The sequence below is a fragment of the Paralichthys olivaceus genome, chromosome 1, assembly GCF_024713975.1.
Source record: "Paralichthys olivaceus isolate ysfri-2021 chromosome 1, ASM2471397v2, whole genome shotgun sequence".
Lineage (NCBI taxonomy): Eukaryota > Metazoa > Chordata > Actinopteri > Pleuronectiformes > Paralichthyidae > Paralichthys > Paralichthys olivaceus.
The window spans coordinates 10,627,807-10,653,690 of NC_091093.1; the positions used below are offsets into that span (position 1 = coordinate 10,627,807).

Sequence of the window (25,884 nt, forward strand, 5' to 3'; positions counted from 1 at the left end):
AATTTGCAAAGCAAAAAAAAAATCAGTTTTTAAACTTTTTATTCAGAAAAAAAAATATTGGTCTCACTCATGTTTGATTGTGGCTATATACTCTGGTCCCTCTGACCCCACCCTAACGCCAGTCCATTCCCACCGCCACGCACATGGATACATTGTATTGAAACAGGAGTCATGCAGCTACAGCAGTGAATTTTGCTATGCCAGCTTCCAAGTGATCCCACAATATTAAAGCTTCACTGAGTAAAACAAACCGCCCTCCATATATCTATTTAAGAATACATATTGCATAGGATTATAGCCATGCTATACAGTTAAAGAGAAAAAAATAGAAAATGAAAATCAATTCATGAATCTGGGGAATATAAAAAAAATATTTTTTACAGATTTCCTATTATTTGAACACTCATACATCAACATATACAAGACACCTAAGTTACTCTGGAAAGAAATAAAAAAGTAATACACGTTTTATCTTAGATATTTAAACACACAGTAGTCATCTTCTGAAATCACTCTCAATTGAATAATTAAATTGAAATACTGCCAGTCAATGAAGCCCTTGCTTCACAATAAAAGTTCTGTTAAAAGTGGACTTATTGTCACAAAATCAAACATAGTTAAATGACCATGATATGCTATACAAATCTTCAAGAATAACTCTCCATATATATATATTCATATATATATATATATATATATCCACACACACACACACATATATATTCATATATATATATATATATATATATATATATATATATATATATATATTTATACATACATATATATATATACATATACTGATTCCATAAAAAACATAGGTCATTTTGGATGCAAAAAAAGCCACACGAGGGGGATAACAACAGAAAATTTCTATTCTGAGTATCCTATTGCGTAATTATCTTGCATGCATTGTACATGATATGTAATACAAAAGGGATCACCTCAATCGAGGACATGATGAAATCAATAAAGGAGACATCAACAGCACATTAAAAATGTGTACACCTTTGAGGTGGTTTTAGTCATTATTCGTCATCCTGAAATCTCCATGTAAGACTGAATAAGGCATGCTTAAGACAGCCGTTATGTTCTTTTTGTTGCCAGTGTTATGCTGATATTGTTTCTCAAAAAAAGAGACAAGATATGCTTATATTCAAAACTGCCTGGAGATCTATCCACCGCTGATACCTTCATCTTGTCACAATAACACAGTTTTTAGCCATCTCACCTGTGAAGAGAAAATCAAGAGAAAGTTTTAACTGCAACAAATACTCAAAGTGAGTTCCATATTTAGCCTCAACCCTCAACAACAGTGTCTTACTTGAGTAAATTGCTTATTTTGTATTCCTCTGGCGAATGTTTTTGTCCTTGTGGTTGTTTGTTGAATTTGTTTTCCTGGGAGAGAAGCAGTTATGATTTAGTGACCTAAGAGTAATAGCAATTCACATTGCAGTAGCTACAGAGTATAAATTGTAAGTATGGGTGTAAAAATATTTATTTACTTACATTGGTCCCACTGGTTCATCGTCTATGCCATTAGGGTAGAATTGGGACAAAAACAGAACACAGAAGTCAAATATGTCATAAAGAAAAAAATAATTGTACTTCATATTTCAATGCATTTTGCTATTAATAGAATTTACTTTGCAATGCAGACAGTTTTCCCTTTTCCCAGGCAGCTACTAGTTAACTGTAATTTCACTAATGTTCAGAAACCTGAAATTTGTCAGAGAAAGGTTACCAAATCCTTCAAACAAGTGAACACTAATTATGAGATAATGCAGCTGAAAGCACAGAAATAATAGAAAACTGCTGTGGCGGAGTTGTGCACTGGTGGATTTCGCTGGCATCAGAGACACAGGAGTCAGCTGCTGAACATCTTTTGTATGCACAAGCTGTGAGTCTGACAAACAGACTCAGAAGGAAAACAAGTAAGCAAACACATGAGTCTGCATTTAAAAGTGTCTTGCATTAGACAAGGTTTTTGAAAACTGCAGTCTGCATAGTAAAAATTCTTGCTTGGGAAAAAGGTCAGCAGTGACATATTTATAGTAGACAGGCTTCAATGTAAGAAACAATTGTCTTATGATAATAAACACTAATAAACAACCACAGCTATATCACCAAGCATTGTTAAGTTAACCTCGCATGCCATCTGATCTAATTGGGGTTTCAGTTCATGTCAGACAAAGTATTCATAGTAATTCTGGAAGGACCCATTGTATGGCATCTCAGCATATAGAGGCTGTATCAATTCAAACCACAGTGATTCATATTTTTATTCAATGCCAATGTCTTTCAAATTATGACACGTTAATGAGAATTCCATATTTTTAAGAAATTATTTTCTCAGTGAGACAGTAGTAAAAGTGTCTTTCTTGCCATACAACAGTGCAATAAATAATATACATATACTGCCACAATAAGAAGAGAGACTTTGGGGAGGAGAAGTGGTGTATGATAGTGAGGATTGTTGCACCGAGTGACAAGTTAGTTCGAAGATTGGAAGCCTTGGGGGTTGACAAGGTGGTTGGTGTTTGGCATACAGATGAAAATGTGTCAGCAGGTAAGTAACCAGTCACAGAGATATTTTCCATGCAGTTATACGTCTGAGATAAGCAGCATTGGCAGCATTCCATGGCGTTAATATGGAGCAGATTATGGCGCTTATAATGTTAGATAAAAACATGACGCTGTGATCGTTTGGAGGCTGAACATCTGTTGACATATCCCACCATTTTCACACCTCATATATAAACACCAGATATGCTTTCTTTACTGTAAAAGCCTTTGCAAGCACTGATTAGATAACAGCTGTTTATTTTACTGTGTGAGATTGATAGCTGAATAATAATAATCACTGTTGTTTTTTATGTAACTTTAAATGCAGTATGTGGGTGGAACTTTTTAGCCTACATTTGTCTTCTTACACAGAGTGAGCTGTTATTTACCAAAATCATCACGTGGTGAAATATGTAATTTTAGCATGTGGTTTTGAAACACAGGATAGAAATGCCAGCCTCTGCCTCAGAGCCCTTTGGCTGCAAAGTATAAAATGTTCAAACTTAGCTAAGTGATCAAGAGACCACATTTCATAATGCGTGCAGACAGGGGCCAAAACCTCCGGGGAATATGGGATGCTAAAAGGAGATTTTCGAGAAGCTGTGCCTCGTGAGCAGGGAGTCCTCGTTCCTGATTTGAATGGCATAAACATGGCGAATATAATCCACCTTAATCGCTTCATTTTTCCGGTAGATGAAACCAAGCTAGCGGCCATGCACAGAGCTTACTCAAGCAGGGTGGCTGGTGTGTCTGTGTGTGTGCACATTTATTTTTATAGTAAAGCTTTTGTTTTTCAAATTATCACTACTGGGTCACAAAAAATAATGTTACCTATGCAGGGCATGTAATATATAGTTTAACCAATATTAATTTTAGAGTTACAGTTTATACATTATATATAATAGATAATGTTAAATGACAGACTATATCATGAATCTTGTTAACCGCTCTTTTGCAACCTATTAAATGATTAATACATGTCATTTGGAAAGTAAAGAAAAGGGAAAGGAGAAAAAGAGGAAAGAAAGGGCTGGCTGTTGCCTGCAGCTCTATTTGTTAAGTCTGTACTAGAGTTTCATTTGCAACTGTTGCCCAGCTGGAGATATTCATATTAATGGGGTGACGGTTGTGGTTTTTCATTATGTCGTGTGTTCATGTTTCATTCCAAAATGGAAAAAAAAGCAAAGGCACACGGGTAGAGGTCAGAGTGAACCTTGGGTGACTGTAGATGCCTTTGGGCTTTCAGGACATTTTCGTCTGTGTGATTGTCTTTCCCCTGAAGCAGAGCCCACTTTGTTTGCAAAATGGAAAAACTGAGCTGATATATAGGGAGCTAGATTTGACTAAACTAAATTTATTTTAACTAAATGCACACATGGCTGAATGTTTTACATAATCACATTCTATACATCCTATAATTATTCCTCCAATTTGCATTGATGTATCTTTTTCATTCCTGTGTTAACTTTGCATTTCTTTATCCACGTATGTGGTTTTGATATTTATACATAATGTTCAGTCCCAGGCAGCAGATGCACCTTGCCTTTGAAGGGTTTAGTAGCATTCAGGTACAGTACCACTGTACTGGCCTGAATAGAGTGCATTGTTATTCTGTACATTAGAATTCAAAACTGAGGGTCAGACACATTCTCAGGAGTATTAGAATAAAAAAAACCTGACTGGTGGTTTAAAGCCTTAATATTTCTTGACTCGTTGGTGTCTTTGCTAGACCAAAAAGTGTCAATAAGCTCAGTTTGTTTGAGGCAGCAACATTGAGTGTTTGGAAATGTTTACTTTGCTTCTGCATACACTATAGGAGTCAGCAGAATGAGCAAAGAGTGTATCAAACAGTGTTTTATACTTTTATATTTGTCAGTGTCCTGCAATGCAGGCAGCACAGCAAACAATTTCAACCATGGTGCCAAGGCCATGATAAAGTGATCATAAAGAGAAAATAGAACTATTAATGTTTGAGCAAAGTAGTAAGTAAGTGCCAGTGACAATGTCAATGCACAAATATCAAACTCACACTACCTGCATGGATAATGAAAAGCAGAAGAAATTGTTTTCTGTGTCTTTTCATTTTAAAATTCTATTTATTCTGTCATTTACTTGTTTTACTTGATACATCAAGGATTTGAATCTCACATATAATTTTAGGGTGTTAACAACAGTTACCTAGATAATTGTGAAACTGAATTAAATCATGTTGGTTGATTTGGATTTGAATATGTGTAATTCACTATAGCATTATCATGTTCGTCAGTTGAATATTTGCTAACATTTTTGGTAACAAAGTAGATGATGTGTCTACTGCGCTCATAAGTATGGCATGGGCCTGGTTGGATCTTTATATAGTTTTTTCCCCTTTTTCTCTAGAAACATTAACTATGGCTATCACACTAAGTTTGCTAACATAGTTATATATTTGATGTTACGTTCAAATTCAAACTAAGCTTTTAATATCACAAGATTATACGACTCTTCAGTGATACACTCCATTTAATCCAACAACCATTAAACAATTGATGGCAATGGAAATGAATGGATACAGGTTTTCATTTTGTAAAAACTGTTGTAAAAATAAACTTAATATATTGCATTAATATCTCGACAGTGTTGAGGCTAAGATTGTAATGTTTCTGGATGGAGTGCAGGGTCATAAAAACATAGAAATTGACAGAAAGAACAATCTCTGAAACCATGCAGGATCTCTCACTTACCACCCATTTAGATTATGTTGCCATTTGGAAAGAATAGGGGGAAGGGGAAAAGAATAGTGACCAATTAAGTAATAAACTGGGTCTGATATATTTTGAAGCTTCATCAGGCTGATCTCCCATCAGCATGGAATACAGATGTGTGGTTAGTACAGCACAGAAACGGCCAACTCTTGCAAAGGTTTGCTGTGTGTTCACCACATCAGACAAGGAGAAGAGTCCTTTTGATCGTTACTACATATGTCCTCAGAGAGCTGATGCAATCTGATGGTTGAAGAGATTACTTGCTTCTGTAAACAAGCCTGTGGTTGTAAGATCGGATACTTACTGATGCCATTGACCTCTTGGAAAGGGTGTTGCTGTGTCAGAGTCATATGTACAGGACAAATTGAATGGGTACTTCACAAATATCAGACACCAGAGAAACACACCACGGCAAAGTTTTGAAATGCTGTAATATGAACATAAATAATGTGAAATTAACTTTCATAGATACAGGGAGGTTTTCTTACCATCGATGATGTCGTCCGGCCTCTTGCGTTTCTCGTACACAACAATGATGACAACTAGGATTATAATCTCGGCAAGCACACCCAGGAAAGGCCAAAGCGGTGCAAGATGGCTGCGCACACGCAGAATAGTGGTCTCAGCAGTGTTTCCTATCACGTTGGTGGCATTGCATTCATATACTCCAGGATCTGTGTTTATGTCCAGGTTTAGTATGTAGAGCTCTGTGTAGTTGTCTCTGTTGGTGATGAAGAAGCGTCCAGTAGAGTTGTCGATTTCCTTCAACACAATGAGCATTCCTCAAAGTTAATTATCGCTCTCTATATATTAAATACACATATAAAGTGTGTTTGTATCTATATATATACCGTGTAGGATGTTCCGTCCCCTTTACGCCATGTCCAGGTGGGATGTGGGTAACCAACAGACTTACAGTACATTGTTGCATTTTCCCCCTCGTTTTTATTTTCACTCCTCTTGTGGCCGGTGATATCAGGTTTTGCTGTAAAGGTTAAATAAATAAATAAAATTGATAATTAGCTGAGTTGGCAGAGGTAAACCATTCAGAGGAACGTTTAAACTCCTACCAGATGGCATGAATAAAGGAAGCATGATTGGCTGTTCTGGCTATGGTAATAATTGGTGGTATTCAGACGTCTATGGAAGGGAGAGGAGTGTAATTAAGAGACTCTACAGCCAGGCAGATTCACTGAAGCAGCTCAGTGTCATAACTTCAAACTGTTGCAGTGAAGAAGAAGCTTAGCAGGCCGTTCTCAGATATTTGTATTAATCATGTACAAAGCATTTCATCTTTTACTTTTAAGTCATGTCATTGCAGTATCTGACACAGAGTTTACTGAATTTGTGTTGTTACATATTTCCTACATTTCCTGTCCTCATTTCCACTTGACTCTACAATCCTCTCATTGGGATAGATAAAATCATTCTTTCTTAAGAGGCCAAAACACTGATATAGAGGTATTCATCTCATATACTGAGGTACATTACTGCTCATGCTTATGTAGTTCATTTATTCAAAAATGTAGCACAAATTAATTTGTCTGTTTTTGAAAAAACTACAGCTCTGATTAGTTATTTTGACAAAGGCTTGCTGTCAAAACCTTTTGGGTTTTTGTGTAATGCTTGCAAAATGACCTTTGATAAAAAATAAAGATGTTTTAGTAATAGATTTGAGCATTTGTAGTATACCCAGCCTTTGCAAACGGGAATAAGACTCTGGAATTGGTTGTAGCATTTCACTACAATTCATAATGAGGTCATAGAAGAGGGGGATCAGTATGATATAAGAGCCTCCAGATGTTCCCATTCAAATTAATTCCACAGTGAATTAAACAAAAGTGTTAGCTGATTCAGCCCAAAAAAATTACTGTAAACTGGCTCTTATTAATGAATGTACCAATGATAAAAAAGCAACACAAAGGTTATAGAATCAAATAAATTCAGCCAAAGGCCATAAAGCATTGCAACAGATGCCACGTCAAACTGAGTTTTTCTCAACGGAGAGACGCAGACTTCATTTAACGACACGCAGCATCAGGAAGATAACTGTTCCTGCTTTTCTAATAATCCTCAAAATGACAATAATTCCTTCCATGCAATTAAGCAGGATAAGAGAGAGGCCTGGAATGAGCATTTTTCTGTTGTGCTTGGATAATAGAGCAGGAGGGTTCTGAGCTCTCCGGTGACATTACCCCACTCTAATTATGGTGCACACATGCTCCCTGAGCAGGGGAGTGGCCAAGCTCATTTGTGCCTTATCCTAACTGTATTATGTCAGTGAGTGACAGCACAGAGAAAGCCCTCAGAGTGGCTCTAACACAGGCAGGAACCTTTATTTCACACTCATGACTGATTATTGTCATTATTAAATCTGTGCGCTAGACAGTGGTAAAGTGAAATATGAATATGAGAGGGACGTGTGAGGAGACACAAGGTCAAGGCCGTCACAAAGAATAGAAATTAGTATTAGAGTACGATGACATTGAATTTCAAAGAGCCATTAAATCAAATCCTTAGTCATTACCCTTAATTAGATGCTTTCCACATTTTATGTTGAAGTGACTTTGAGAATTTGTGCAAAAATCTTTAAACTTGGAGAGTCTAATTTATTTCTGCACTATACTGTGAAGTTTTTTGTATGCATGTTCACACATTTTCTTCGACCAATGTGCTAAACATTTAGACAAATATCAGGTTCCAAATATGTATCTGTGGTAAGCTTAGTATCACAGACAATAAAGTCCTCTCCCGCCACGAGATGGCTGGGACAGGATTCAGAGCCTTAATCCTACAACATCACAGAACCCTCCATCTGTTGCCTCTGAGCTGAGTCCTGCAAGGATGAGTGTGCCAAGGACACTGTAGGCGAGGGATCTCAGTGAACTGCTGCCAGAAGCGCAGTGCAAAACTGGCTAGCATAACAGTGGTCTTGCTACCTGGGTCACGAAAGATCCCGCACACTTCTAGAAAATCACAGGACCATTTTATTCCTGTAAAAATGTTTTGACGTAGAATGCACGGCTATTTTAAGGGCAGAGTCGTGCATCATCAGTTTAGTTAAAACACTGACTTTTTCTCCAGGGGACAGTTAGCAAGCCTCAACAATTATTGGCCTGCAGTCCAATGACGGTTAGGACACTTCAGTTTGAATGGTGATGAGTACCGTCATCTCACAGTCCCGTAAAAGCAGAACACACGCGGTCATCACCCATGTTACGCAATCAGGCAGCGCTTTAAGACAGCCGCAGAATAAGAGGCAGGACATGCTCAGTATGCACCATAGCCATGCCACAGCAAATTGGCTTAAGCGCTACACACAGCCAAGCTTCTCTTGAACAGGCATTCACTTGCCCTTTCTCAGAGAAGATTCCTTATTCAACTTGATGGCTTTGCTGTCAGCTTGAATGAAACCAACACAGTAGTTCTTTTATTAGCTTGTCTAGCTCCAACAAGAACTGTAGTTAACTATTTCTAGTATTAAACATTTTTAGCTCTTATAAATAAAAAAGTAATTTACAGACTGTTAACCACAAAATAATTAGTATTTTGAGTGTTTAACTGCTTAGAAGGATGCCTCCTAATGAACCAAGTGTTTGCATGTTTTGGTGAGCTTGTGCAGTGCCTGTCCATTTTGCTAGGCTGTCCTCTCAGTGAAAGCTCAGAGGGACAACAGCCTCAGGATTGCTCCCTGTCATCACCACTGTGCTGGATGAATTCAAACATCTTTGTCAACAACATCTCCCTCCGCACAACTTGAGAGGTGGGTAACCTTTTTAGGACACCCTTATTTTGCCTTCTTCAGCAGAAAACCACAGAAAACATTATCATGCCATCATGTAGTGAGCTAAAATTAAGGCTGGGGCTCTTTCTCCATACTTTCATAATAGAGAAAAACATGTTTTTTTAGGTGAGATTTGTGTCATTTGTTTCACAAAGGTTCAGCTGTCAGAGGAATCTTACCTTTTACTTCGATTGTTGCATTTGCATTTGGTGCCATATCAAATGTGAACACACACATGTATTCCCCAGAATCGTCCGCTCGTGGTTTAGTGATTCTGCAACAAAACACAGCACACCAATGTTTATTTCATTATTTCAATTTACCAGTCACTCACATTGCAAGTAGTCAAGTAAATAAAGTGAACTCATTTCAGTTTGACTCTAGTAATTACTTCCAAATACAGCAGTGATCGCTTTAGGGGCTTACAAGTCCATGGGAGACAAAATGTTGCCATTACATTGTTATATTACGAAACAGCAGCTCTGAGTTCTGCAGGGAAGGCACCACAGGCATTTTAGCTGTAATCTCCAGAGTATCACTGATGTAATGTGACAAGGAAGTGACCAATTGGTCTTATCTTGTGGGTGGGGAGAGTCTGTGGTGAGTCTACAGAGGCGACAGTAGCTTTGTGCTCCAGTGGTTATACTGTGTGACAGTGGGAACTAACAACTAGTACTTTAGGCAATAATAGAGTTTTCTACTTAGATGCAAAGGTATAGCTCAACATTGGGTTTAAGACAGTGGGTGTTTTGAAAACCACAAACTCAGGATTAATCCTAATCGGTGGCAGTCTAGGAATATTTAAAACCTATATGTTACCATATATAACAGGGTTCTTACCAGGTGCTAGCTTTTGACTATTTCAATATATATATTGACATTTTAATCAAGGCAAAAACAGCTATGAGGGATAAACTTCTTTTATCAGCATTATATTGTAGTTTAGGCCGCATTTTTCTGTCCAAACCTGTATGAGCCTGACCCAATACCAAGAGGCATCCTGTTTTTTGTATCTGAACCCAACCCAAGCATGATCCTTTTAAGGTTGTTTAAAGTTACTGTGTCTCACATGGTTATGTAATGCAAATACGGACATTTGCAGTGGAAATCATCAACCCAGCCAATGCTACAGACCAGACCCAAACCTGAATATCATTTTTTTTGAATGTGTAGGGTGCCAACAAGTCCTGATGGGTTCAGGTTGGGTATCCACTCTCCAGTCTAATTTACAATGTCATAATATTTTGTAGTAGCTTGCTAACAAACCTAGCAACATAATGTAATGAAACGTGCTGTTAAACTTACATTGTCTTATTCCCCACTGTGCAATTTGTATAGCAATAGCCAAAACACAACTCCAGCAGAAGATTTTCCTTTGAAACTGTATTAAAATATGTTGAATGCCTTAGTAACGGCTTGAAGCTAAATTGTACAAAAAAATCTAGCTTTAGGTGAGTTGTCGTATCGTCAATGTCTGGAAAATGCACAAAACACACAGACTACTTATTATAGAGCAGAGAATGTCTGCAGTGCTTTAGTTTGACCCATTTACAAGCAACTACCAGCGGTTAGTTGGCCAAGCAGAAAAACAAACCTGAGATACTCTTTCTCTGGCTCTAAACCACACTCCCATTCCAAACTTGGTGCCGATCATTAACTCTCAGCAAGTCTAGTTCTCAACATTTTCTGACAAGTGTTTCTTCATTCTATTGCTGAGAGCACTTTTTATCCCCACAGCTTCTCCCAAGATGTGTCACCTGTACGCTGTGTTCATTTGATCTGTCCGTGTATTGGCGATCTCCAGTCCGTTCTTCATCCAGAAGCTTTCCTTGTGAGGGGTGTAGGCAGTGGTTAGGTTACACTGCAGGGTAACAGGTTTGCCTGAGACTTCCGCTGACAGGATGATCTGATCAGAGGCATTGATCTTTGGTTCTGGAAGACAGACACAGTCAAAAGCCTTATCACAGAACTGGGGCTCAACGGTGTTTTAAGTCTTCCTCCCATACTGTGGTAGCTGTAGGCTGAATGCTGTTTTTATACAATTCGTGTAGGAGGGTGTCAATGAGTTGAAGACAGAAGACCAAATAAACAAAAGACATATTAAGTATATGAAATGGCTGGAATGCCTTGTCAAGCATTTATCTTGAGAGTTTGTCTCATGACCTACAGTAATTCACATAAAATATATACGGCAACTTAAGGCCTATTAGACAAAAAAAGGTATTACATTAAATTGATTTGATTCTACCTATCTCACACCTATCATTTCAGAGCACATATTTTTTTCAGGATTTTTTTTTTTAATGTACAATACAGTTGTGCAGATTCCATGACGATATCTGACAGAAGATACTTTGTAGCTGATAACTGCAGTAATTTTATGTGTCATTGTAATAGAGCCTATATTAAGCTTGCATATCAATGTCATCACTGAATAGTCGTCTGACATTTTACATTTGTGCTGTACGCCTGCTTGAAGTACTCCAGCTTCTAAAATACTGAGCACACTGGTTACTAAACAATACCAGGGTCCACCTTTCAAGGGCATTCAGGGAAACGGGAGGTGTCATCTGAGAGCGAGGTGCCCTTTGCTTTGCCTTCAGTAGTGAGCAGGAAGCCTCCTCTGCCCTGCCCCTCCTCCTCTTCCAGGGCGGGCCAACCATGGCAACGACGGAGCCCTCGAGGGGAGGAGCAGAGGAGAGAGGCATCATAATCCTACTACTGGCTGCTGCTGCAAGGCCACTAGCAAGAAAAAAAAAATAGGAGAGGGGAAAGAAGGGCTGCTGAGACTGGCATGTGACGTCTATTAGCATTCATGCCACCCTCATCTTGCTATTCTGTAGACTCAATAGCTGAGGGGTAATCTCTCCCTCCCCCCTTACATTGGTCTCACCAAGCAGAACCACATGTACTATTAATAGTATCTTTGAGACATGCGTACACACACAACATGAGGTACATAAATTAACATTTAGCAAACACGGCACTGTGGTCCACAGGCAATTTAACCTGAAGGTTGTTTGTAGGACACAGTGTGACATCTTACAATGTGGTAGCTGCTGGATAATACAACACCATATCAGAATGTAACCAAATATCAAATACTGCTCTAAATCAGTCAAGATGTAGTGAAACTTGAGTTCCTCTTTCCGCTTGGTTATTGTATCTAATTGACTGACATATATTACATAATGATATGTTTTACTCTTTAAAATTACTGCATTATCAGTACAAATATATTGTATTATCTACGTCTCTACATTCTGGTAGCTCATTATAGTAAAATTCTTTAGTCATATTTTACTTTTATATTTTTCAAATTTAATTAAACAAAGTAGCTGAGACATAGTGACCAACTTGGCAAGGACTATATTTATGAAACGTCATTGCAAGAGGCAAGGCAGGCCCTAAATTCTGAAATTGTTGGTCATTACATTACAAGAGCTGTACTCCAGTGAGAGGTGCCAGTAACTGAGCTGGCACAGAGAAAATGGCGGGTTTCCTGAACACATGGTTGATCTAAATGGTTTCTCCAATCTTAATAAGGATATGCAATTTTCAATGAATTTTTATGTCTGATTTGACACACATTTATATTTTTCCAGTACAAATATGAGAACACTTCACATAACAATATGACTGTTGAAAAAGCAGTCACTTTAAAACAGAATAGCTATTTAGTTTATCGAGTATATACCCAGAGTATGGTTTAGCTGTACTTAAAATCCACTGAGATCCATGCAATTAGTGAAAGTGATACTAACTGTAAAATCGGTATTCGAGTATGAAACACTTGAATACCACTTTCAAAGTGGCTGAAAGAGATTTGATGTACATTTTTTCACAAAGAAATCACCTATGTTTTGCTTGAATTGTGAGTGTGATAAATTCCAATGGCAAAGATTTTTTTTCTTTAATGGAGAAACATCCATAGCCTCAACAAAGGCTAATAACCTTTTCACAGTTGCAACTTCTTCAACCTCTAATGTTGGACTGAGAGAAAACTGGACCTAGGATGCAACAATGACTCACGATCCCTCTTGAGGTACGATGTGACATTACGGGACGGGCTCAGGCTTGGTGGATAGCATGAGCCTGTCAGCTAGTCTGTCATCAAAACTTATTCCTGGTGTTAATCTTGTTTCATTTTTGAATGTATGAAACAAAAATACTCACCTGTTAACCACATTTTCGTTGAGAAATTGACAATGAGGGAGAAGCTGATAGACTCCTCTACAGACATTTTGATACTGACATAAAAAACGTTTGCATTTAAATCACTTGTTACTGGTATTTAAATTAAAGCTGCTTGTCTTTGTTAAGAGCAAAAGTGCCACATTATGGCAAAAGTGCTAATTTGTTATCTTGCATGAAGTAAAATTTTAGGATATACCTTTTTTATATCCTTTATACTACATATGTAGCCGCAGCCAGTAGCCTGTAGGGATGAGCTTAGCATCAAGTCTACCAGCCAAGAAATAATTTGGCACACAACCCCCTATAAAATCCCACAGTGTTAAACATTGGTTTGTCACGTCAATCTAAAAATATGCTGTTTTAATTTTTACCTTTGTACAACAGCTAGGCATTTACCACATGTATAATAAGCTAAGCTAACCTGCTGCTAGCTGCAGCTTTAAACATTAGGGGTATTATTGCTAAAAAAGTAAAGCCAAAATGTCTTTTTGTGTATTTCTATAAACATTTCTTGAACAAGAATGTCTAGTTTCATACTCAAAAGATTTTAAGTACATGTAGCACATGTATGAAAGGTGTTCCTCGGTACATGTTGTCCATGCATGCATGCATTTTATTTATTAATTTTAGAAAATTCAACTTTTAAATGGAATTTGCTCAAATGTCCAAATGCCAAATACAAAAGAAATGATAAAGCTTTGTAATGGGCATCGGATACTGCATATATATTTACTGATAGGGAGTACATTGATCTAGAATTATTCACATTCTCAAACTAAATTTAGCAAAACTAGTAGCCGAAAACAAGACAATCAGACTTTGGCATGTTTCCCCAGCTGCAAACTATAAATTCACTTCAGTAGGCTATTATGTATAGCCTGTTATAAACATGTAATAATTTGGATATTACATGTATATGCAAAGAACATTTACTTCTCAGTAATGACAGAATATATGTAGTGAATAGCTGTTGTCCATTGCACTTCTTATAGAAGTAGAAATTGCTTCAACCCTACACCTAATCAAATAGTGCTCACCAGAAGTAAAGAGTTTGTCAGAGCCAGCAATGATCAGACTCCTCTAAGCTTCTCAGAGAGCTTCACTATGACTAACAACATTCCACATCTCCTTGTGCTCCAGTGGGCAGAGCACTGAAACATGCACAGATTAGAAGAGTCCAGTTAAATTCAGTTTGTTTGAATGTTTGTCTTCATAGAGCCATAGAGAGTTAAAGGATATAATGTCATTACCGATTCATAGTCACACGCTTAATGGCTGAGAAGGCACAAGGTTACACATTGCACAGGCAAGTCCAGAGAAACTATTTTACAGAGCTTAAATCTCTGTCTCATCTGAACAAGAAATGAGACACTCAAGGCCCTTGCATGGTCTCATCCTGTATCGGATTACCAGACACATTTGAAATGTTTGCTTTTATCAAGAAAGAATTGACAGCAGGAATCACTCTTTTACACCTAAACTGATATCTCCTTGTGTCTTCTTATATTCCCATTTACACTGTGCCCAGAGTAAGAAAGCCAAATCAAAAGCACAATTACTTCAAAGCACCACTAGGTTTCCGCCGCATTCAGCAGGCAGAGCTTTGAAGTAAATAAAACAATCCACACAACGTAAAAAGCACAACATTATGTTCAGGGTTAGGTATCAGAAGTAAATCCATAGATAGGAAATGGGTGAAATTAGGATACAGAGAAAGGGATAATGATCTGAATATTGTAAAAAGGACACAGACAGTTTAAACAAAGGGTTTGTGTGGGAGGAAAGAGAAAAATGTAGATTGAGTAAAGCTCATGGGTTAGTGGTCACTTACAACAAGATGCTTAAGGGATTTCGGGAGGGATGGTACTGGCCATTGGCATAAGGAATTTAGGCATTTAAAAATATGATAAAAAGCAACTAAAAATGCAAATTAACAAATATGTGGTAGTTTGTTTTATTTTTATCTGGCCAGCTGAGGGGGGGGGGGGCATAGGGGCATAGACCACTCACTCTGTAGCACTGAAATGGTGGCCTGGGCGCGGATCCAGGTGATGGCAGGGTTTTGTCGGCGATCATTACGCCTGGGGTCGTTGCTGGCCCGGCACTCATAGGTCCCAGAGTCCTCCAGTGTGAGGCGCGTGATAACGAGCACGCTGACCCCATTGGCGCCGTAAGCCGTGTTGATAGTTACCCGACGTTTGCGGGCTCCGTCCCACAGCTGCTTGAAGGAGTCGGCTCGGTTGATCTCAGCATACCACCACTGGATCTCTGGAGTGGGGTTGCCGACCACGTCGCAGTACAGCTCAAAGGTGTCCCCCGTAAGCTTAGTCTCAGACATTGGCGACTTCACAAACCCAGCTGGAGAGGACAAGTGTATCAGATGATAGGGAAGGAAAGGTAAAAGAGGGTTAGAGCAGTAAGAAGAGGTAGAAAGGTTAAGGGATGTAGAAGGAAATCAAATAGGACCAGAATACAAAAGAGAGGATGATTAAAGGCAACTAAAAAGGACCCTCAAATCAGATAGGTGGAAAAAGAAAAGGTTAATGATTGCCTAAATCCAGTCATTTCAACATCAGGCTTCCCTGACCCACTAAGGCCCTAAAACTATCAAATAAAGTCATAGTCACCCAGTCCCAAGTCCTTACTAGTAAATCATGCTTTTATTTATTTTATTTAGTTTTCTGTTATCTTGTTATGTTGTTATCTTCTAAAAAGTAAGTGGAATAGGATTTTGAAGTGTACCTTTCATTTGCTAGTTACAGTACTTTGATGAAATCACTGTGATCACAATTGATAGTGAAGGGGAACCATATAAGAACATTTTCAACATTAAAGAGTTTTTTTCAAGGCCCCCTTTCAAGTACAACAATCACTCCTCCCCTCCATATGTGTACTGTGTCACTTAATCTGCCGAAATTAAAAGTTACAATAATTAACATCTTGGGTAAAGTGAGCAGCGTAAGTCAACAAGCATTGCATAGTATTGCATCCACTAGAGATGTTAGTATCTAGCATCAGACTAAAAGATATTTTTACCTCATCCAAGGAAGATGTTTTCATTGCATTTTTTTTGTTTGACTGTCTGTAAACAGGATTACTACTTACTGACCCAAATTCCTTCACATTTCGTGGAAGGGTGGGGCATGACTCAAACAAGAACCTAAAACATTTTGAAGCGGATCCTGATAAATAAGTACATCCAGGATTTTTTGAGAGCCCTTGCCATTATCCTCTAAGATGGTCTCTCTGTCATGTGTGTGAAGTGATCATGGAATCATAAATCCTTGCTGTGTTGTGCCACGACAGACTGTGCACTGTTCCCAAACCAATCACTTTTTGGGGTCTTTTACCAGTGTGACATTGTGAAAAGCTCTTGCAACTGACTCCAGGGGACAAGAGCGCAAATAAACATGGCATCTGAATATATGTATATGATACTGGCTCTATAAACCTTTCCTCCAGCTGTCGTTTTTGACAATTATGACAACATCAGATTTTGGCGCCTGATGCCTGTTGATTGTTTCCCAGTACCCTGTGTCTTGCGTCATCTGAGTCTGAGTTTTTCTTTGTCCCTTCTTTATAAAAAGTCAGTATTCATCAAATTTGGTAAATTGAATACTGCTTTTAAGTTTCTTTTAATTTTACACCAAGTTGGGTAAAAAGTAGGATTCACCCTGGGCATGTTTCCAGACTGTCACAGGACAGGACAAACACACCTATGACCAACTATAGTGTCACCAATTGACAAACTGCACTCTACTCTTTTTAAAACATAGGCCTCTGAATATAGAGTATAACTTTATGTGTATATATGTATGCATAAAACCTCATCTCATTTCATCCATATCAGCTCCTGCTGTTAACACCAGAAATTGGGTCAACCAGCTTTAACTTTGGATAAGCTGGTCTTTAACAGCAGGTTTTATAAATTTGCATGTAAAGGATAGTTCAACCACCTTCTCCATGCATCAATACTGAATGAACTGACATTTTGGCTTAATCTTAAGAAGTCGGACAAACGGCCTAGATTTTTCTAACACTAGTGGATATATATATATTTTAATTCTTAAATATAGTCAAATTCAAAATGGAATGGGATCCAAAAGCATTATAACCACAACTGTGAGAGTACCATGCAATGTCTGTGCCTGATTCATGACCTTGTTCCACATCAGTGCTTAGCCTAACAATACACTGCCAGCCTTAATGAACCTTATCTAATGACAAATCACCTGGATCACAGACACTGTTCTCTGCCGCCCCTGCAGCCTGTCAGCTGTATACCACATGTGCTTAAATGAATCAGAAAAAACCCCCAGCCTTAACTTTGCCCTGAATTGTTGTAGTGGAAATTGGAACAAAGAGCCTTTGTCTCTTGGGTGGTAGAATATGCGTCGTGTCTAAATACGACAGCTCGTAGGCCTTCCTAGATCTGGCTGCCCTGTTCAAGGTATCATACGCACATAAATAGATAAGTCTAAGGAAGGAGTGTAAACAAGTACAGTTTTCAGCTCATTCCCAAAATGAACAGTGAAACCAGTTATAATTTATTTTAATATTTTTTTGAATTTAGTTGCCAGATCAATATAAATACTATTCACTAAATTTACATGGTTTATTTAGTATTTTTCCTTAATGCTATAATCCACAATGTTTGCAATGCTTGAGAACATTATTCTCTCTGCACTGCTCTCAAACAGGCTGTCAAAGTACAGCCAAAATATTTCACATACTTAACAATAAATGGAATCCAAACAGTGCCATGGTAACAAGTCTGTTGCCCAACACCAGTTTGTGACTCACAGTCATATGAAAATAAATTAGACGATAGGGAGGAGAGATTATGATGAGAATTTCTACTGTTTAGAGATGTGTCGGTGGATATGGGATGCTTACAACTTGTGTTTCTCTGTGCGATGCCTAGAGATATTCAGAGTAATTAGCATTTGTTTCTTTTCTCTTGAAACATCTGGGCCCATCAAGCTCACCACATAATCCCAGAGGGTGAATCCAAGCCTTTCCACCCACACTTCTAAAGCAGTATCTTCAGTTTGACAATTTCATATGGGATTCTCTAGGGTATGACGGTAGGCTAAGCTCATGGCTCAGATGAGCATTGTCTGCCCTGCATTATAGAGGTCTTAATCACAGTATAGTAGCGGCTCAAAAAAGAATGTCCTCCAAGGTGATGACAAATTGAATCAGGAAAAAGAAACAGATGACTTAATTCAAAATCAGGCTCAAAGAGGCTCAGAGGAGTAATAAGCCCAGAACAAACTATAGACAACACTCAGCAATGAACAGACCCAATTTCCGTGTCTTTTTAAACAAGGAGCTTACACTGGGAGTGAAAACAAAACAAAAAACAGCCAGCTGGTGCTCATTCATTTCAAATGTGTGCTGGGAGATGAGAAGTGACAAAGAATGGGGCTGCGGATGGTGGACAGATCTCAGCAACTTGGTGAGAAAGTACAGTAGAATAAAGATGAGCAGAGATCCTCTTTGTGCAAATGAGCAGAGGGTTGACTAGTTCTAATCATTTTGTTCATGAAAAATGCAACAAAAAAAGAGCATTTTCATGTGTATGTATATTTTCATTTTTTTGATGTCCATGTAGTAAATAGAAAGCAGAATCAAAAAATACGTCTGTCTGATCAATTGACTGCTGTTATCACAACTTCAACTTGTTTAACGTTACTATAATTCTGGTTTGAGCGTTTCTCTACATGTTTCTCTACACAGTATGAACATTACCAAACAGTTGATATGCATACAACAGGAAATAAAGGTACATAAGGGCACAATAAAACAGCACAATATAGTAACTCTTAGTAGACTGGTCTGTTTGTACACATATTTTATAGGAGGACAGGAGGACAGTTTTCATGAACTGAACTAAGTTCATATAGAACACAAGCTTCCCTTATGGTTGAGTAAGTGAAACTGTCACTTTAAAGTTGTGAGCCTGATGAAATGTAAATGCGGCCTGTGCCCTGTTTTTCCCCTAAAATCTATCATTTAGGATAAAATACCCCCTTCTATAGGCTTTAAAGGTGTATCATGAGTTGCTTGCTCTTTTGTGGTAATACAACATTATACAGCCAACAGTGTATTGCAGCTGTTTAGCTACTATAGGTGGCTAATTGTTAACGCTTGCAGAGCTAACATGGGAATGTTCTGTTTAAACTAACCTTTCCCTGTGACCACTGGGTGTTGGTGGATTTAAATGATTCAAGAATGTTTTGTAAGACTAATGAAATGCCTGTAGCGACACAAATGAACCGAAACTAAAATATTAACTCAGCAGATATTGTTGTGGTGGGGTTTCTTGCTGAATATAGCCTTTCTTACAATTATATAACAGGATAGTTGGAACAAATAAGTGCTTCCCTGCAAGAAGGGATATGGAGTTTCTCTCTACGTGTTGCTCTGACCAAGGATTTTAAATGTTTGTATCATTGGATAGTTTAAGAGAAATTATTCAACACAAAATTAATAAGTCCTCAGAGTGCTTTGTCTGACTTGGCTCACTTTACTCCAGTATGGCGTGCATAATAGTATCACACAATGACCTGAAGCTTTCTGTGACAAGCCATACTGTCTCAGGCTATATAGAAGTCACAGTCATTACAGCCTACATACTCCCCTGATGTAGAAAGAGAAAAGAGCTCCCCTGAGGACTGACAGCTTGCCACACACACCACCACCATCATGCAGCCTGAGTGTGACTCAGTTTTTTGCCTACAACCTGGATTCCCATCCACAGTCACACAATACAGACGGAGAAAGCAGCAAGTAGGAAACACCCTAGGGCCACTGAAATGGTTATGTGCTGTTTGAGGTTGTGGGTGTCTTTGACTTATCTGCATGGTACTATGATAGATACCTGTGTCTTTGTAGGTTGTATGACACGGTAAATAACAGCTGCAGGTGTTTTGTGGTTGTTTTTCCTGATTAACTCTTCATTTTGTGACGGGTGTGTCAATGTCACCAAATACCTAGTAAGAGTCATAATGGTGTAATTTGCCGTGCCCACAAACTAAAATAAAAAAGATGAGTCAGTAAGTTGTCAGTATATACATAGTCATTGCACACCTCTTAAGAAAAGGCCAACTTAGGAAGAACTTGTAACACCAGTTTGAGCGTGCTATTGGCGCCTTAATTAGCCACAATTTTTATTTTTATTTTTTCACCATGCATGTATATAGGACATGTTTTTATTATTCTTATTCCTCTGCTTTTTAAATTAGATAAAACACTGCCTAAATCATTTACATTCTTTAACAAAATTTGACCATATTCAAGGTTTTCTAAGTTTTCAGATATAATACTTATCTACCAAACATCCAGTGGTTTCTATTTACACCGTCAATGTGCCTGACAATGAATATAACTCAAAACTAGTTAATCGTTGCAGAAAATTGCAGTTTTTACATTGTTTCTTGCTCTTACAAAAGAGGATGGCTGTTGAAAAAACATGGCGTTCTCAAGCTTTGTTGTTGGAAAATCAAACTCAGCGGCTAAATGATACGGTCAAATTGAATGTTTAGATACCAAACATAAAATGGTTACTGTTTGGAAGCCAAAACACTACTCACTACTGAATTACCAAAGCCACTTCCAGACAATTAAATTAGATAATAACTGAATTCTATGGTCTCACCTTTACTATGTAAAGGGCCTTGAAATCGATTTGGCCCTTTACAAATAAAATGTAATTAAATCTAATTGATTTAAACTTAAACTTTAAACTTAAAAAGATATTTATTATATGTGATAACATGCATCATCCAAGTTTCAAGTCTTTGTAAATCGATATTGTTATATGCTTTTCTAATGAATCTTAATAGTCAGTAGTAGCATTAGGATAATACATGAAGACCAGAAGGTCATTTTCTGCTCCTTGAAGAAAATGTAGTGATTAAAGAATTATAAATGTGGATAAGTATAAAATGACTAAAACTCAGTTTGATTTAAAGTTGATCTGCTCTGATAAGAACCACAAACAAGAAAGAGAGAGATGTCCCAAAAAGAAAATACTGACATAATTATCACGCATTCACATCAGAAATTTAACTACACTTAAAACATACTGAGGGTGTGATTTGTAACATGCAGCTACATTTGTGACAGAGGCTGTGCCGATGTATGCAAAGCTCACTCACTTTATCACACCCATGATGTACTTTATTTGATGCCACTGTGGTGGAGCAATGTGACAAAATATTGCTTTGATTTGCAAATCTCAATCTCCAGAAAAAAAGGTGACATTTGAGCAAACCATTTCCTTTTACTGGTCTGTCATTCAGATCACAGAGGAGAGGCAACAGTTTAATGAGATTTAAATCCAAATAACCCCAGTGCTGGGTAGAAATGCTCTAATCCTATCCCCTAATCACAACCAGAGAACACTTCCCACTTCTCTTTCAGAGGTCAAACGGGAATTCAAATGATTTGATGTAGAACCTGAGAAGCAAGTAGATAAAAAACATCACTGATCAATGAAATACCAAGATCATTTTAAAAATTAGAAAAAACTACATCTTCAGGGTAATGACTTTTTCTATGGGTGACAAATGCTATTCCCAAATCTCCTACATAGAATTACCATTCGTCAGCTTAAATGCTGAACATCAGCTGGCTTGAGTCTGCAGGGGGAAAAAGCATGTGTCATTAAAATACCCAGACAAGTGGAAAAAATGTGGTCATGTTTAAGTGAAAGAAACCTATTTAACTATTCTTTCTCAGAGCTGCTCTGGTGCAGAACACCTAACCTGAGTTTCTCAAACAGAACAGCCAGTAGTACAGGGCTGTGGCTAAATTGGTGAACTTTCTGCAAAAAGTGTGGAACTGCAGGAATACAAGGCAGAGTGTTGCTGAAAATAAAAATGGAATAATGAGCATGCCTGTTCAGCAACAACTATCTCTTGACAAGTCACTTCCTTATAGTTGTGCATTGGTATGTACTTGCGGCGTGTTTTATGGCCTACTGCTTCTAATCAGTGCAGTCCATATCAGTTTTCACAGTGGGCAAGCATGACTCAGGGTAAGAGCTGGCCTGAGTCCTCAAACATATTTTCCAGACTCACAAATGCAACTTTGTCCACAGCCTGGACAGTAACATGATAATGGACAAGCTGCTGCATCATGTGGGCCTATTGATTGAATGGTACATAACTGCAGAATGCTTATCTTAAAATGCAGCGTGGGCCTGCAGTACATATTGCAATACACGTGGGCATAGCTTTCTCCACATCATGAACCTAATCTTTGCTGTTTTATGTGCCCAGTCTTGCTATGTACACGCTGTAATCAGAAAACAAAAAAGAAATATGGAATAATATCAGCTCTTGACTCGAGGTTATCTTGTCTTGACACACAGGCTGCCACCTTCTCAACATCATTTATTTACTTTGCATAAAGATCACATCATGTCTCTGCTTAAAGAATTCACAGCCACCTAGCTAGTCTTTAGAAGGCTGTGCAGCTGTGCGCAAGGAGGCCGTCCATTAAGAGTTAATGGATTCACTTTCACAAAAGGACCTTAAAGCCACAGTTCTCTGCGCTGTGTCTCAGTGGTAAAAATAGAAACAGGGCAGAATGGATGGATGCTATTTACAGTCCTCCAAATATCTGTCACAGAGACCTATAGTTTATAAACCTATTTTTCCCTAAATATGAGAAAATAATGGCATGAATTTCCCCTTCTTCCCAGAAACTGTGATTACATCTCCATCACTTATAATTATTATTCTCCTGCCATCCCTCCCTGAACTCTGTATTATCCCAGGATATCTAGGGTAAGAAGGCATGCACCGATTACCCTTAATCTGAACTGTGAGAGAGAGAAGTGAAATAGCTTTTGGGTCTACGTGATGTGAAACAGTAACTGCAGCTTATTACAGCTGTGGTCAAATCTATATTAAATGCCAGGTCTGTATTAGAAATTAAATGCATCTGTATATATGCTCTGGATTTAGAATCTCTACATAAAGCACTGTCAGATTTAGTGAATGGATGGCGCCAGTCTGTCTCCATCTGAACACTGGTGGTATGTATGTGCCTGTGTATGCCTGGGTGTTTCTGCGGTGCGATCTGGGCCTCAGTGAACAGGCACTAACGCTGGGCAAAGACCACAGGAAGTGTTTGGAATGCCTTTGCTTGACTTCATCAAACAATAGAGGGCATTATTGGGTATTTGATTGTCCAGAATAGATAGTAAGATCAGAGAATGCCTTACAGTGTGCGCACACACACACTTCAAGATCCTCAGAGAAATTAATAAAGAAGACAGAGAGGCATTCTTCAGATAATACTTTGTTATATAACTGCTATAGTATTTTAGATTTCTAAGTCTCCTCACAAACTGAAGCCGTAGGCTGCCTCTGTGATTTCCTGTTAAAGGATGTGCATTCCTTTCTGCATATTCTGTGTAACATGTTGCCTATTACAAAATAGTGTAGTTATTAGTTACATTTAAATTATTTAGACCCAAAAATATAAGAATTCTACATTTTCATATACTTGCAAATATTGAATCCTAAGAAGGTTTGACAGTGGTGGAGTAAGGTTTTTCATAACCTTGTCATCCTGCCATCAAAATATTCTCGCATAGTGGGTGTCCAATTATCCTCTAGCAAAGACGAGGTGGACATTAAGCATTAAAATTGTGGGCAAGGCTGGGTAATTCTCTGCTTTATTTTACTCTGAAGAGGGATTAGATCCTGTCAGTGACAGTGATATGTCAACATAAGGCCTTGACATGTGGGTGCAGCAGCTTCTTAAAAGAACAAAAACTGAAATAGATTTTTTAATTTACATACTAAACACATGGCTGCTCGAGGAACCCATTGATGTTGATCTTTTAGAATTTGGAAAATTATATAAGAATATCTGCTGATTTGTGTGCGCATCTGGGTGAATGTGATTCAACAGAGTTTCAAACCAGGAGACAGCCTGGCACACCCAACAGCATGTTGCTGCTGTGTATTTAAACCAAATTATATTCTGTTTTACTATCATTAATGACTTTAAAATGGTCAGCTTTTGAAATTGATAATGAATGCCACAAAAGAAGAAACATCTGGTGCTCAAACACACTAAATGAGGATCCAATAAGAAAATGAGGAACAATTGTGTATGCAGTTTTGCTCTAACTGAACAGGGAACCAGTTGGGCAAGAGAGAAAAATCCACTTGAGATTGCATTACAGGAAATGTGGCATAATAGTGAAGTAGTAGCTAAATCAAACACGGATGACACATGAGCACTTGGTAATGACAGTATTTAAAACACTGTGTGTGAGTCTTTATCCTGTGTTTGGTGTTCACTAAATACATGATCTGTATCCAGAGCAGGTTAGGCACATTGTACTACCCAACCCCCCCTCCACTAAACAAACTGCACACTGACAGCCTCAAGTGACCCGAGGGCTACTACTGTATGTAGCTTACACATTCAGATCTAATCCCATGAAGGTACCAGTGTCGACTTAAAACTAAACCTGATAACATATCGGACTTGTCCAAAAGTGACGGCTGATCCTGGCACGTCTACTAGCAGGTTGTGGCTACTCAGCTCGCAATTAATAAAACACACGTCAGATTTCTCTATTTTCTGGAGTGTAGGTTAAAGGCTGCCCGGTGTGGTCACTGATTGAATCTGACTCCGGCCTTGTTGTCGAGTTTGTATCTGAAACTACAATATACAGCAGAGGCTTTATCGAGTCCTCCTCACAATCCTCTCTGGGAACATGTCGCCCGGCGGTCCTCGCACAAGTCAAGTCACTTTCCCCCATCAACGCGCTGTTTACAATCACGTCGTGGGTCACATCTGCTGTCAGTCTCTTACCGTTTTGAGCCGAGGCGAAAGGCACCGCCAAGTTCCCCAAAAGGACCATCGCCAGCATCGCTGCGTTAGGATGCATCGTCGGGGCTCGATGAGAGTACCAGGGTCTCGGTCGGAAGGATGTGGGATGAGAGCTCGTGTGTATTGATCACCAGATCTAGAGAGCTGGGCCCAGCATAGCACCGGGTTCTTAAAGGATGATGATGGGAAAAAAAGAAAAGAAAAAATAATGATGATCGTAGAGACGTCTCCCTGATTCAAAGACCTTCAGATGACAGCTGCAGGTGAACGGTCCGGGGACGAGGCCAGCGGCTCAGGGATGCCGAAGATGTGCAGCCATAGGCGGCAGAGAAGCCCTCGTCGGATTGCGGAGGAGAGGTCTCTGGATGTCAGGGAGGTTGTCCACACTGTAGTTGTGAAGATTTCAGAGATGCGCAGACCGATGCGCGTTTGCGCTGTCACGGTCACGGTTTGGTGATTAAAATGAAAGTGGCGCACAAAATGATTCCCGACGGGAAGTGATGTAGCCGCAATAAGAGTCTGTTATCAGCACAGGTCTATTTTTAATACCACAGAAAAAAAGGAACAGATGCGGGTAGGACACTAACAACCTGCGCGTGCCCTATGCGCTCATGACCGTGGATAGACACACGTACACTGACAGACATGCACACACATAAAACACCTATATGTGCAATGAATGTTGTTTTGTGGCACCCCCAGCCTTCGTTTCCTTGACATCAGATA

General features: G+C 38.6%; 1 protein-coding gene across 2 annotated transcripts; it reads right to left on the reverse strand.

Moving 5' to 3' along the window:
* Window positions 1–22: 22 nt before the first annotated feature.
* Window positions 23–25,856, reverse strand: nptnb (neuroplastin b). 2 transcript variants are annotated; one of them, XM_020080281.2, is made up of 9 exons: window positions 25,141–25,729; window positions 15,301–15,648; window positions 10,851–11,025; window positions 9,273–9,367; window positions 6,161–6,294; window positions 5,798–6,071; window positions 1,510–1,531; window positions 1,325–1,398; window positions 23–1,231 (listed from the first exon to the last, which is right to left on the reverse strand). In XM_020080281.2, the coding sequence occupies exons 1-8, from the start codon at window positions 25,214–25,216 to the stop codon at window positions 1,338–1,340; spliced, it is 1,185 nt and encodes a 394-aa protein (XP_019935840.1). In that variant the 5' UTR covers window positions 25,217–25,729; the 3' UTR covers window positions 23–1,231; window positions 1,325–1,337. The 2 variants fall into 2 exon arrangements, with proteins under 2 accessions (XP_019935840.1, XP_019935842.1); XM_020080283.2 differs by lacking the exon at window positions 15,301–15,648 and having other exon boundaries at window positions 25,141–25,856.
* Between the last annotated feature and the right edge of the window lie 28 nt (window positions 25,857–25,884).

Excerpts from the sequence above, each read along its gene's own strand:
- nptnb (XM_020080281.2), bottom strand. The coding sequence starts at position 25,216 with ATGCATCCTAACGCAGCGATGCTGGCGATGGTCCTTTTGGGGAACTTG. Across the intron at positions 6,072-6,160 it reads GGGACGGAACATCCTACACG|GAAATCGACAACTCTACTGG; the intron begins GTATATATATAG and ends ATTGTGTTGAAG. Across the intron at positions 1,399-1,509 it reads GATGAACCAGTGGGACCAAT|GAAAACAAATTCAACAAACA; the intron begins GTAAGTAAATAA and ends CTTCTCTCCCAG.